This window comes from Uranotaenia lowii, chromosome 1 (genome assembly GCF_029784155.1).
Source record: "Uranotaenia lowii strain MFRU-FL chromosome 1, ASM2978415v1, whole genome shotgun sequence".
NCBI classification, from domain to species: Eukaryota; Metazoa; Arthropoda; class Insecta; order Diptera; family Culicidae; genus Uranotaenia; species Uranotaenia lowii.
In genome coordinates this window covers 10767770-10782831 of record NC_073691.1, presented here as the reverse complement: position 1 = coordinate 10782831, position 15062 = coordinate 10767770, and the positions used below count along the sequence as shown (strand labels likewise).

The window sequence follows — 15062 nt, the reverse complement described above, 5'->3', positions numbered from 1 at the left end:
AATCCAGGAATCGAGTGACTCGGATACCGTTACTTCACGCGCGGCCCAAAATAATGACCATTTTTCTATTTTAAATATGTCTGTAGTTTTAAGCACACATGGAGGCCTGTTCTGCACGGCAAATGAGGGGAGAAAATTTAAAACGCTTTTCTCGATTGAATCCAGTAGTTTTTTTTTAACTTAATTAGCTTGGAGAGCTTAGCCTTGACGATGTGTATTTTTTTATCTATATGTATCACTTATACATTTCGTTCCCCATTTTTAAGCTAAATTTTTCACATTTCCCTTAAAAAAACTAAGGACACGTTTCAAAGGTCTGTTATTCTTCTAGATTTTTACAATTCGCTCAATTTTAAAGTTTTTAACTTTTCTTGACTTTATGCGTTTCGAATTTGTTGATAACTTTTTTTTTAATTTATCTAATCGTCCTATTTTTCTCGATATATGACAACTTTCTCAATGTTGGCGATTTTTTCAAGCTCCTTGATTTGGTCGCTGGTAAAATATTTTTCTCAATATTCTCGACTCATTTCACTTTTTTTGATCTTTCAAATATCTTTTATTTATTTCTTTTTCCATGTACAATTTTTTCTCTGATTTTTTGGGTTCTTTTTTCAGTTTTTTTGGCAATAATTTACAACTATCATATTTACTTTTTTCTTCGATTTTCTGCGTTTTTTTTTTAATTTCTTCAATTTTATTATGTTTTAAACTTTCAATTTTATAGAGTGATTCTTTTTTTCGATTTCTAATTGCTGAATGACAAACTAGTAAATTGAGATTTTAGTTTCTTGATATCCTTTTTTTCAAACTTTTTTTTTGTAATTTAATAAATTTCTTGATTTTTATAAAACATCTCGAATTTTTCAAAATTTCCAAGGTTTTTTTATATTCTTCTATCCGAATATACCTCGCGTGTGCTTTCATTACGTCGTATGAAACAAAATGTAAACAAAAAGTTTTATTAAGAAAAAATACAAAAACTGACATATCTCTAGTCGCAACTTCTTTCCATTTAGAATATTTGTAGCCGACAACATATTCTTTATGTGAAATACAAATTTTAAAGTTGTGTTGATAACTTTTTCAGCAGTTTTCTGTGAATTTTTAAGATGTTTAATACGACGTAATGAAAGCTCACGCGAGATATGTATTTCGATTCCAAATGTTTTCTCGGTTTTAAGAATTCTTAGAAGTTTTCGTGCTTTTAGTTTTTCGATAATTTAGAATTCTAATTTCTGCAATTTATTTTTGGCCTTATACCTTTCATTATATAAGGAAATAAACTTAGTTTTTTTCAATGATTACTTTTTTCCTAATTATTTCGGTTGTCTTTTTCCCAAATTTCGTTTATCTGTGAGGTAAACTTGTGGAAAATTCAATTTTACGAAATTGTTTAAGAACGAAGTACGAATTTTTGAAGGCTTTCTCAGAATTGAGCCGCGTTTTTTGTTGCAATTATAAACATTCTTAATTGTGTCAATAATCTCCAATTTTTAAAAAACCTTATAAATTTTTGCGATTTTAAGAATATGTTCAAATTTTAACATTGTTTTCGATTCATCGAACTTAAATTTTTGCAGTTCTTTTACATTTTCTTTCAAATATTTCTCGATTTCTGATTTCAAAGGAGCTACTAATGAAAATTGTTAACAGTTGTTTTGTGGTGTAAAATTTTTAAAAACTAAATATTTTGTCTTAAGCTTTATAAAACCAAAGTCAACGGATTTTATACTTGAAGCATATCCTACAGATCTTTTTTAAAAATTTGCTTCAGAATTTGCCTCCAGCCTTCAATACAAACAAACTTCAATATGTACTCTATACAAATATTTCTAAAGTGCTGTCATTAAATGATAATTTCTAAATTTTCATTCAAATTATATGACGTATGACTAATGACATTTTAATTGATGATACTGCTAAATAACAGTTGAAATTGAGAGGTTAGGAAACAATTTCGTCATATTTTATTTTCATATTTTTTTTTAAATGAGAAATCTAGAAAAAAAAATTAAAAACCAAAAAATCTAAAATTAAAGAGTAAATTAAAAAAAATGAAGATTATTGAAATTCATAAACTTAAACTATTGATAAAATGATCAAAAAGGAAAAACTAATACAATCGAAAAAATTTATAAAATTGTAGATTTAAAAATCGAGAAAATAAAGAAAATGGATAATTTTGATCAAATCGAGAACGTTGACAAAATTGGGAGAATAGAGGACACAAACAATATCGAGAAAATCGAAAATGTCGAAAAATTTGTGAAGCTCGAATGAATTTCGAATGATAAGAAAAATCCAAATAGATTTTCGGAAAATACAAAATATAAAAAAAGGATCAATTATCAAAAATCTAGAAAATAAAAAAAAACAGAAAATTTCAGAATCAATAGAGTAGAGAAATGTAGAATAGAGAAGAGAAGAGTAGAGAAGAGTAGAGTAGAATAGAGAAAAGAAGAGTAGAGAAGAGGAGAAAAGAGTAGAAAAGAGAAGAGAAGAGAAGAGTTATAGAACAGAAGAGAAGTGTTGAACAGAGTAGAGTTGAGTGAAGTAAAGAAGAGTAGAAAAGAATAGAGTAGAGTATGGTATGGAGTATGATAAAGTAGAGTAGCGCAGAATTGAGAAGTGAAGAATAGAGTAGAATAGAATAGAGTAGAGTTGAGTAGAATACAGCAGAGTATGTAGAGTAGAGTACATAGAGTAGAGTAGAGAAGGGTAGAATAGAATGGAGTAGATTAGAGGAGAGTAGGATAGAGTAGAGTAGAGTAGAATATAGAAAAGTAAAGTAGAGTAGAATAGAAAACAGTTTATAGAGTAGAGCTGAATTAAGTACAGAAGAGCAGAGTAGACAAAAGTAGAAAATAGTAGAGTAGAGTAGATAAGAGTAGAGCGAAGTAGAGAAGAGTAGGATATAGTCGAGTAGAGTAGAGTAAAGTAGAATAGAGTACAGTATATGAATGTAAAGTAGAGTGAAGTGGAGTAGAATATAACCGAGTAAAGTAGAGTACAGAAAAAAAATAATCGAAAATAACTTAATTTTCCAATCACTGATACCGCGTAGGTGTTGCCAGACACAGTTTAGCGAGCAGTCTGACCCGGTGGCCTGACTCGTGTCGTCCGTCGTTCCAAATCGAATTGCACTTGAGACCTACCTCGAAATGCAAATATTAGGGATGAAATCATAAAGCTGCGTGCGTATGCTCGTTATGAGCTATCAGCTATGGGGTGCATCAGTTTCAGTCACACGGAAGGGTGTTTCGGTCGCCAATAGAGAATTTTTTCTATAAAAGATTGACAAATGAAGTACCCTATTCACTCGAAAGGTGGTAAATTGAAAAAAAAAAGACACCAATCGAGGTTCCAATATGGTATGAACAAACGCGTGGGGTTTTTCGCGACCGATAAGTGTTGATACTGCAAACCATACCCTGCAAAAGTATGCGAGTACTTATCGTGATAAATTTTTTCCTTCTTCTTTTTATCAATAACAAACTAGAACCAACCACACTTCCATGTGCTCGCCATTCCAGTTTTTTGATTGACAGGGGGTGACGAGTTTTGAAATTTTCAATCGAAATTCATCGTTTCGCGGAAATCGACGCACCTTTTATTTTGAATAGTTCATTTTCTTCTAAAAGAGCTTTTAAAAGTTTTTTTAAAATTCAAACAGTTTCAAACAGCGGGCCGTTTTGAGCATCAACCAAAAGCGTGCGCGGCGAGCGCGTGTTAATTGAGTTAGGCCGTTGAAGCTGGAGCATGGCTTGCTCGGATTGTTTGTGAATCCCATGTACAAGAATTGCGCTAACTGACCTCAGCGACCTAGAACTATTTGCTGCTCGCGGAATCAGACGCCTAGAAGGAGAAACAGTGTGGTGGTTGGGGGTGGTATAAATCATACTTGTCATCTAGTTTACTTTAAAAGAGGCGCCTACTTTGTCGCACGCGTCGGTCGTTGTTGGTGATCGCTCGGATCGGATGGATTTTTCCGGGAGTTTTGTCAATGGTTGCTTTTGTTTTCATGTTTTTTTTTCTCGCAGTAAACAGACGTAATCTCTCCAGATTTGTACTGATGTAAATAAACATTTTATGAGCTAGTAGTTTCGATATATTAGATTCGACAGGAAGTGGAAAGTTCCAAGTTTCTTATTTGAGAACTAGTGGAAATAAACTGTAAACACAATCAGCCGAACGATGAGTACTAAATAAGCAAGTTAAGTCTAAAAGAAAAAATGGTGAGTTTGACATCTTTAATATACTAACAGTCTACTTTCGAACTTTTCCAACATGCACTCTCTTTAGGATTTTGTTTCCCTTTTCCAGCTATTCGATTAAATCTTTCGTTAAAAAAATTACAGATGTTTTTTTTTAATATAAAGTATGGACGAAAACACAAAAACCAATCTACCCAATTTTTTATTGCTCCGCGCCCATCAAACGGTTGCCAGAAATCTCTCCCGACACAGGGTGCTAATTGAGTGAAATTGATTGCGCACGATGGGTTTCGTTCCGATATGATCGAAGCCTGATGGCGTCTAGAAGAAATTCACTCGCGTTTCGTTAATAAGTTCCATCCAGTCCCGAACGATCATCGATGATCAGTCAGTGGGGAAGATTGTTTTCTGGATGCTGGGAGGCGAAGCCAAACCAAAAACAAATAAAACTAATTGAGCTTCCAACATTTGACCACCAGAGACCAGAGAAAATGTCGCGCGCGAGTCCCGGCGTTTTTTTTTCCTATAATGTTTGATCAACTTTTACTGCCAAATCAGTTTTGCTAAATGATACAATTTATGAGTGCTGTCGTTTGGGATCAATTCGGGTGGGGGGAAAAGGGGTCAACCATAAATCAGTGCCAAGTCTAGTGGTGTTTTGCCGATCATGCTACTGAAATGACTATTTGAAAATAGTCAAAAACTCCGAACTCTCACTAAAACACGCTATCGAGGCAGGCGTTGCGTCGTTAGAGGATGATTTCCGCATGATGTTTTGCTGCGACGAAATTTGTCCGAGTATGACGCATTTGCCAATTTCAATTGCTGATTGAACCCTGAAATCGGCCGAATTGACAGTCAATTAAGACGCTCTCACCTTACGATTGCATAAAGTCCGTACAAAAACAGTTCTTATTTGGAGTTTGGTCGCATTAAAAAAAATGAAAGAACAACAACAAAACTTGGCGTCGTTGTGTACTATTTTTTTTACCAACGAAGAATTCCTGAGAAGCGATTGCAACAAAGTTTTGCACCGTCTTTCACTGACATTTGGGATACTGCAACATTCCCGGCCGACTAGATGCAGTTTATCCTTGTAAAGGACCCGAGGAAAGGGGACCTGACCGAGTGCAGTAACTGGCGTGGCATAACTTTGATCTGTACAACTCTCAAAGTACTCTGCAAAGTTATCCTGAACAGGATCCAGGAGCAAATCGACGCTACACTCCGACGGCAACAAGCTGGTGACGAGGAGTCCCAAAGAAACCAGTCCATCTCAACGAAGCACAGTACGAGGCATTTTCGTGCAATGTTCTGCACGACGGTGTCTTTCCTGATACAATCCCGGTAACTGCTGGAGTGAGACAAGGATGTATCTTATCACCGCTATTCCTTCTCATCGTAATGGATGAGATCTTGACTGAATCGCTTGACTGGAGACCGAACCTAGGGTTGCCGTGGAATCCTTCGACAATGGAGCAACTCAACGACCTTGACCTGACTGACATAATATTGTTTTGCTCGCCCAAAGACAGCAAGACATGCAGAGCAAACTCGATGACCTCACCGAAAGCTTAAGGCAGCAGGTTGCAAAATCAATGTCGGAAAGATCAAGTCGATGGAAATCAACACAGTAATCCTTCCAATTTCGTGGCAGCTGGACAACAGGTTGAGAAAGTGGAGATTTCGCCTGATGGTGGTACCAAGAAAGGCATCGAAACTCGGATCAGAAAGTCCGATTGGCGTTTGCGAGTCTCCGAAACATCTGGCGCTCACGCCAGAGATCTGGTGACCTAAAATCCGAATCTTCGACTCAAACGTCAAATTCTTTCCTACCAAATTCGTAGCGAACACCTGTTTTGCAGGACAGTCGTCCGGAATTCTCAAAACATGTCATGCCCAGCGTATCCGTCCAACCTTCTGCACGCAACCCAGGTCCTCCTCGAGCAATGTCCATGTCTCGTGCCCGTAGAGAACGACCGGTCTAATGAGCGCCTTGTACAGGTTACACGTCGTGCGAGGGCTAAGTCTTCTTGACCGCAGTTGCTTTTAGAGTCCATAGTAGGCACGACTTCCGCTGATTATTCGTCGCCGGATCTCACGGCTGGTGTCATTGTCTACGGTCACCAGTGAGCTTCGTTTATCTCCAGCTCGTCACCGGCGATCGTGACTTTTTTATTGACGGACAAGCGGGGTCGGTCGGTCTCGGACCCGCAGGTCAGCATATACTTCGTCTTGGACGTATTTATCATTAATCCTATTCTTCCTGCTCCTTCACCGCCGCAGTTGATCTGCCGACTATATCAATTGCTATGTCGTTGACAATGAAGGATCAAGTTGGCAGGATCTGTTGGAAATCGTGCTCCGCATTTCGCCCACTGCTCGTCGAATAACCCCTTCTAGCGCTACTTTGAACATCATGCAGGATGGACCATCGCCTTCTCAAAGCCCCCTGCGCGATTCGAATGAACTCGACAGTTCACCAGTAATCCGCACACAGCATTGCGTTCCATCCATCTTGGCCTTGATAAGTCTGGTCAGCTTCCCGGAAAAGTCGTTCTCTTCCATGATTTCCCATAGCTCGTCACCGTCGATCATGTCGCATGCGGCTTTTATAGATGGTGCGTAGGGAACTAGTGTTCACGACATTTTTGGAGGATTTGCCGTAGTGTGAAGATATGGTCCGTCGTAGACCGTCCCTCCATGAAGCCGGCCTGATGAACTTGTTTGCTTGTGGCGTCAAACGGCGGAGTAGGAATGGGGACAACACTTTGTAGGCGGCATTGAAGACAGTGATCGTTCGGTAGTTCTCACAGTCCTATTTGTCGCCCTTCTACGAGACATACTACCCCCTCATTTTACTCCTCCGGTAGCTGTTGTTTGTCCCAGATCCTGGCCATCAACCGGTGTAGGCTATCGGATATCTTGTCCGATCCCATTTTGATAATTTCAGCTGCGATGCCATCCTTGCCAGTCCTTGTTGTTCATCTGGTGAAAAGCTTGCTTAACTTCACTCATCGTAGGGAGTGGCTCCTGTACGTCGTTTACTACGCTGGCGATGTATCTTTCCCCACCGTCTTGGTCTCCTGCAGGTGTTCCGTTCAGGTGTTCATCGAAGTGCTGCTTCGACCTTTTGATCACCTCACGATTGCCCGTTAGGATGCCTCCGTCCTTATCTCGACATATTTCGGTTTGCGGCTTGCGAAGCCTTTGCGAGATGCATTGAAAAAGCTTTCGTGCTTCCTGGGAACGATGTAGCTGCTACAGTTCCTTAAGCCTTTCATCCTCCTGGGGCACCTTTTCTCTTGGAAAATTCGAACTCGATGCCTCTTCCACTTCCGGTGATTTTCCACGTTTCGACGGGTGATTCTTTGTATTACTGCCCCCCGCACGACGTGCTCTTCGTCCATCATTCTCCTACACTCCTCGTCGAACTAGTCGTTCCGTCGAGTTCGTTCCATATGTCCGATGACGTTCTCCGCAACGTTGTTGATGGCTGTCTTGATGATATCACAACAGTCCTCGTTGTGTTCGTAAAGCTCGCCCTCTGCCGGCAGCGCTGCTTCGAGCGATTGCGCGTAGTCTGCTGTGACCTGCGATCTGCTTTTGAAGTTACTATTTATTTTTGAAGGAATCTGAACACATCTCAAAAATGTTAAATTTTAAAGTTAAAAATTTTGCTCGTGTATTTTGTTCGCAAATTTTCAATAAAAAAGTTGTTCTAGACACCCGACCGATTTTTTTTCTGAATAGTGCGTTGGATTAGGGAGAGTCTCCTCTATAATGTGGCAACATATTTTTCAGAGATGCCATTTTTTTATTTTTAACTGTCCAAAAAACACACCTTGATAGAAAATCACTCGATAAGAAAATAAGTCGCTTAACAGTTAAAAACTTTTCAGTTTCAGCTCGAAATAGATTGGAATTCTCTGAAAAGCGGAATCACTTGAAAGAAAATTCTCTAAGGGCGAGCAACCTTTTCGAAGGAAAACTGCTTTCATTTCTTTCCTATGAAATCATATGATCAAATTACTGAAAGGGCTCGGTCCTTTATTGCCTCTAGCTAGCTAGATAAACTACCAAACGACTTCATTTGCTGCGCTACAACACGATCAGTGCTGCTGCGCTGACGTCACGTAGCGAGCTTCTTTTGATAAAACAAACAAAAGCTTTTCTGTATACTTACATATCGGATGAATGGCTGGGGATATGTGTGATGCTTTTGAGATGGAACGATCACATCTGTGCAGTCGGCGCGCCGCGCATTCTAACCGACATCTCTAGCTCTAGAAGCTAGTAGCCATGACGACTATTTTTTGTTTATACTAGGAAAGACAGGGTTGCTAAATGTCCCTTTTGAGTTAATATTTCTATTTGAACGTATTGATTGGGGTTGTCAGATGGCTGAAATTTCGCTGTTTCCGTTTAGCATCCCTGATCGCTAACGTCTCGGGGCCGTAAGCATACAAAAGCGCAAAGCGCGCACCTTCGATGACATCTTCTCATATGTTGGGATGCTTGAATGTATGCATGTACAATGTACAAACGAACGAGAGCTTAAAAAATCATCATCAAATTGCAAACAGGCCGGGCCGGCCAATCGGCCAAATACGATCGCATCAGTTATCGAGTGACTGTGAACTTGAAATGATATCACCCGCCGTGAAAGTTCGTGCTCGGTACTTGGGAGCTAAGGAAAACGGCGAAAAAGTTTATCTTTGCGTTGAGTCGCGTTTCGTGAAACATCCAATTGTGGAAATCGGATCAATCGAATCCGTTGCCACGGTTGACGGGTGGTGAAAATTGGGTGAATTATTTGCACCGCTTTTGAGGTGCCGTTTTGTGACAATCGAGGAGGCGGGTTATGTGTGGTAAACAAAAATCGAGTTCCGATCTGAAGTAAAGATACGTGAAAAGCTCAAGTACAGGCAATGTGAAGTGCTGTGGGGACTTCAACAAAGTAGATAAGAATAGTGCAAACACGTGAAAACTCTGTGCTTGATAACGTGCGTATTCGGTGCGTGTGGGTACATCGGTTGATTTTGATTTGACAGTTCTTGGTATCGATCGATCGATCTGTGTTTTTAAACGATAAATTCTGCATTCCAAAATCTGATCGGTGAAATTTATTCAATACAAATCATTCCCGGATTCCCGGGTGTTAATTTCTGGATTCTCAAATAAAAAAATCAGAAATTCTATGAATTTTTTTAACTATAATTTCAATTTGTTAAAATTCGTCTGTCGGTGTTTGTTTGGTTGATTGACGCGACTTGCCATTCTTGTAGTATGAATCAATAGGTAACGGAATTCGGCGGAATCCCTCCTCTATTATCTTATCGGATTTCGATGTTTAGGGGGTTTGTTAAATTGTACTTACCATACCTACCGCGGTACCAGGTACGAGGACACGAGATAAGCTACAAGTTAAAGTCACCACAATCATGTTTCTTTTTCGTGTTCAATCGATGTTTTTTTTAGTTCCAGTAGCGGAAGTTGTACACCACCAAAATTTGTTTAAAAATCAATCATTGAAATTTATTTTAAAACACCTTGAATAAATAGTTCGATCCGTGAATAACGCGTTTTTCTCAAAACGTCATTAACGAATATAGACCCTTTTCACGTGTTGGTACCGATTTTACACCCTCGATTTTTTTCATTTATGTGAACCTAGGTCCGAAAGAAAGAATAGCTGCGGACACCTTCCACGCGATATCCGTTCGAGTATCAAAAAATCTCAAACTTGTCTATAATTTTGATAATTCAATTCACACAAAACCTACGGAAAACAACAATAGAAAAAGTTTTTTACATATTTTAAATTTTGAAAAAAAAATTTTTGTTGGAAAAAGTGTAAATGTTGATATCTTTTACAAAATAATTGGTTGAAATATATGGATTGATTTGTTTTGGATTTTTTTGAAATACGTTTTGAAGCCAATAAATACTTAAAATTAATGGAGCATACTAGCGGCTGGCGAAAAAAACGAAATATCTCGTATTTGGTCCAAAATGTGTAAATATTGCAGTTTTTTAAGCAAAATTTCATATTAAAATCGTTAATTTGGTTGAAGTTTGCATAAAAAAAATCTGATGATTTTTATGTCTAGCTTCTTCTTTTTTTTTGATAATTTGAGCTATTTTCATCAAAGGTTAAAATCTTTGAATTTGCAAAATAGTTTGGAATATTGAGCTTGTTCGATTTGATTATAGAATAAATTTAATTCAAGAAAAGAAAAACTCTCTTAAAAAAAGCTTATTTTATACCCAAATCAACTAAGTTTGATCTACCTGACTCTTAAACAAATTCAAAGGTATTAACCATCGATGAAAGTAAATTTAGCTCACCTTTTATGTTTAGGACAAATTTTCAAAAGTTACGATTTAATACGAAAACTTTAAATGTCATTGTGTATAAAAAAGACTTTTTTTTATTCCGATGGGGTTGTTTAAAAAAACTAACAAAAACAGCCGCAAATGAGTGAATTCACGTCTAAAAATTTGATTTTTTAATGAAATTCTATAAGGGAAACACGCACTTAAAGTTGAATCTTCAAATAAAGACTGTGAGAAACAGTAGTAATTATAACGTATGATTCCTCAATATTTCGTTATTTAATAACGTATATTTCATCGATAATAATATACATCCATTCAACTGCTCGCACTTGCGGCCCATTGAGAGATTTTGGGCAATAATGATGCCCAAGCTGTGGAAAAATGTGCCAAGGAAGTTGACTCCGGAAGTGTGGTGCGTTTGATGGGAAGAATAAAAAGAAATTGCAAATTTTCATGAGAAACGAATACACTGAGGTTTTTTTTACGCGGGGTTTCGTACCGCGTAAAAAAAACCGCGTTTATTCGAAAATCCGCGTAAAAATACCGCGTTAATTCGAAAATCCGCGTAAAAAAACCGCGTTAATTCGAAAACCCGCGTAAAAAAAACCTCGTTAATTCGAAAATCCGCGTAAAAAAATCCCGTTGTTCGAAAATCCGCGTAGAAAATCCATTTTAATTAAAAAACCCGCGCAAAAAAGCACGTTACTTAAAAAAACCCGTAAGAATCATGATTATTTAAAAATTTGCGTACAATGATAGTTTATTTTTAAGATAAAAAAACAAAATCAATTAGATTAATAGAATAGTAGAATATAGTGAGGCTTATTTGACAGTGTGGAATTCAGATCGTCTCATGTCTCATGTCTCAGGTCTCATGTCCCATGTCTCAGGTCTCAGGTCTCATGTCTCATGTCTAATGTCTCAGGTCTCAGGTCTAGTGTCTCATGTCTCATGTATCAGATCTCATGTCTAAGGTCTCATGTCTCAGGTCACATGTCTCATGTCTCAGGTCTCATGTGTCATGTCTCATGTCTCAGGTCTCATGTCTCATGTTTCATGTTTCAGGTCTCAGGTCTCAGGTCTCATGTCTCAGGTCTCGTGTCTCATGTCTTATATCTTATGTCTCACGTCTCATGTCTCACGTCTCAGGTCTCAAGTCTCAGGTCTCATGTCTCGTGTCTCAGATCTCGAGTCTCAAGTCTCAGGTCTCAGGTCTCAGGTCTCAAGTCTCAGGTGTCAGGTCTCAGATCTTATGTATCACGTTCTTAGTCTTCGAGCTAAGATTTTCACAACTACAAAAAGATTCTAACCCCTCTTATCTAAGTTTGTGGCATATCGGCAAATTGAAATTCTAATTAGAGAGCAATTAAGACAGACATGAAAATTGATAGGTGGTACTGAATATATATGAATATAGGTGGGAGAATATATCCCAGCGGCGATCAAAATAAGATAACAAAAAGATTCTGGCTGTGTGGCAGCGGCCTAAAGAATACTGCCTCTGGGATACTGGTCCATGTCGTACGAGGCGACTTATCCAGTACCTCCCAGATACGTTTATCTCATATTTCTGTCTATTGGAAATCAATGAGGTTGTATCTGGGAGGGGGAGAAAATGGGTGAAGGTCAATTATAACATGCAGATTTCAGAATTGTTTTCAGTTCGGAATTGTGTAAGCCAATTTTTGAATCTAAATCGGTTTTGAATTCTTGCTGATATTGTTGAACTTTTTGACCTATTTTCTCTCGGGGAGGATATGCCAATGGTGCGTATTGCCAAACATGCATTTGCACAAGCTGTATTCTTCCATATTTATTTTCTTGTTTTGCCAATTTGGAAAATGATCTATTATTTAACAAATATCTTTGCTTTCTTGGTAATTCTTTCTATAAAATCTCTACACATGTGATTCTTAAATGTAAATCTCTTTTATGTACGCATCGCTTGCAGCCCAATTGAGGATTTCTTTATTTTTTGGCAATCTGTTAAGATTGGCTAAGTTGAAAACTTATAAAAATTGGATCTACCTACATAAATTACATCGGTAATATTTGTGACATCAAATAAATTCTTCATATTTGTCCTTGTTTTAACACTAGTGCCCAGTGTCTTCTATCTTCAGTTTGATAACACCCTCTTGTGGAAGTAAATGGCCTTTTAGAAATAGATATTTAATTTAAAAATAACCAACCTGGTACTTCAATCATGCGAGCCGTACAAATGTCGTCTTCAAGTAACAAATGTTCAAAAAAAAAAAAAAAATTTTTTTTTCGCTTAGGTAGCTGTAGGGTCGCCCCTCGGCGAGAGATACGCAAGATTTGAATCGATGTACATATTCAGAAAAAACTGAGGCGGCCTTGAAAAACGGGAGGAAAGAAAAGACAGTTGAGGCGTACACACGTGTAGTGGACAGGACAGATGGATAAAGATGGACAAAGTCGAATTGTTACCTGTGCTAGTAAATCCCTCACGGACACCGAAAAACGTTACTGTCAAACTGAGAAAGAAGCACTAGCTATTGTATGGGCTGTCGAAAAATTTCAAATTTATCTGCTCGGCATAAGTTTTGAAATACTAACAGATTGCAAAGCTTTGAAGTACATATTTACTGTCAGGTCTCGACCTTGTGCCAGGATAGAACGTTGGGTTCTCCGTTTGCAAGCTTTTGATTATCAAGTAATCCATATTCCCGGTGAGAAAAACGTAGCAGATGTTTTATCACGTTTAGCTACAATGAAGCCAATACCATTCGACCCAGCAGAAGAACTATTCATGAATCAAATCGCACTTTCTGCAGCGACATCGGTAGCTTTAAAATGGGACGAAATCGAAAAAGCTTCTCAAGAAGATCCTGAAATCCTTGAAATACTGGAATACCTCGATCAAGGACGTTACGAATTATTGCCTATTTCATTCAAAGTTATTGCTAACGAACTATGCAGATTGAAAAAATTGTTGTTACGATCAGATAAAATTGTTATACCATCTGCCCTTCGAGAACGAGTGCTGAGAATTGCTCATGAAGGTCATATCGGTATTCGGATGATGAAGCAACATCTTCGAACTTCCGTATGGTGGCCTAAAATGGATGCGAATGTAGAATCATTTGTGAAAAAGTGTCGGGGATGCATTCTTGTATCAAAACCAGATCCTCCTGAACCGATGATCCGAAAAGAGCTTCCAAACGCGCCATGGGAAGATATCGCCATAGATTTTTTAGGTCCATTACCTAATGGTGAAATTTTATTGGTCGTTGTAGACTATTTTAGTCGCTACGTTGAAGTACGTGAAATGAAACGAATTACTGCATTGGATACCATTTACGAGCTTTCGAAAGTCTTTGCGATATTCGGTGTACCAAATAGCATGAGAGCAGATAACGGTCCTCAATTAAAATCTGACTGTGAGGAGTTCAGACAATTTTGTGCTGAGTTTGGAGTTCGGTTAGTCAATACTATTCCGTATTGGCCTCAACAGAACGGTGAAGTGGAAAGACAAAACAGATCATTGTTGAAGAGAATGAGAATAGCTCAGGAATTGGGTCAAGATTGGAGAAAGGTTCTCTACCAATATCTACTTATTTATCACTCTACTCCGCATCCAACTACCGGTCGTTCACCATCAGAGCTTATGTTCGGTAGACGAATAAGGAACAGACTACCTCAGGTGCCACAATTAGTACACGTTGACGAAGAAGTAAGAGATAGAGATCGCGTTCAAAAACAAAAGGGGAAAGAGTATGTTGATGCTCAACGAAAAGCTAGAATTACTTCACTGGACGTTGGAGATCAAGTGATAGCCAAGAGATTTCGCAAATAAAACAAACTTAGTACTGACTACGCCCCAGAAGTGTTCGAAATAATACGGAGATCAGGAGCGGATGTAACATTGAAATCCATAAACAGTGGAAAAGAATGCAGGCGCAATGTAGCGCATTTGAAGAAATTGGTAAACGAAGAAGATCAAGATGAAGCCAAAGATCGTGCTGTGGAAAATTCAGCAAGTCCCACAACGGAGATCAGGGTGGATCATCAGGAACCTTCGACATCAGAAGCCGTTCAACCTGGAAATAAACGTCTAAGGAAGGAACCACGACATTTTGAAGATTATATTACTCATTAAATTGTTTTTAAAAAAAGTAAGGGGGGGTTGTAGGGTCGCCCCTCGGCGAGAGATACGCAAGATTTGAATCGATGTACATATTCGGAAAAACTGAGGCGGCCTTGAAAAACGGGAGGAAAGAAAAGACAGTTGAGGCGTACACACGTGTAGTGGACAGGGCTCCAGAAGACGATTAATAAACGTGTTGTAAATATAAAAATAATTGTGTTACATTTATTTGCTTCGGAACTCTACAGTAGCCGAAAAGCTTTCAAATTTATGGTTGTATCTAGTTGGAAGTCAAAACTAATATCGCATATCGACAGTTATTCCTGTTTCACCAAATATGTGTAACTTCTCTTGTATTGACACATGTGACAAGTTCAATTTAGCTTCAGAAT

General features: G+C 38.2%; 1 protein-coding gene across 2 annotated transcripts in view; it reads left to right on the top strand.

Annotated features, from left to right (window-relative positions):
• The first annotated feature begins 3728 nt into the window (after positions 1 to 3728).
• LOC129738160 (phospholipid-transporting ATPase IF) overlaps positions 3729 to 15062 on the top strand; it is a 44790-nt gene continuing 33456 nt past the window's right edge. The window contains exons 1-2 of one of the 2 annotated variants that reach the window (XM_055729352.1): positions 3729 to 3891; positions 4044 to 4238. In XM_055729352.1, the coding sequence (XP_055585327.1) occupies positions 4236 to 4238 (3 nt within the window). In that variant the 5' untranslated portion in view covers positions 3729 to 3891; positions 4044 to 4235. Of the gene's footprint in view, positions 3892 to 3935; positions 4239 to 15062 lie in introns of those variants that run through there. The other variant, XM_055729351.1, reaches the window with a different exon arrangement.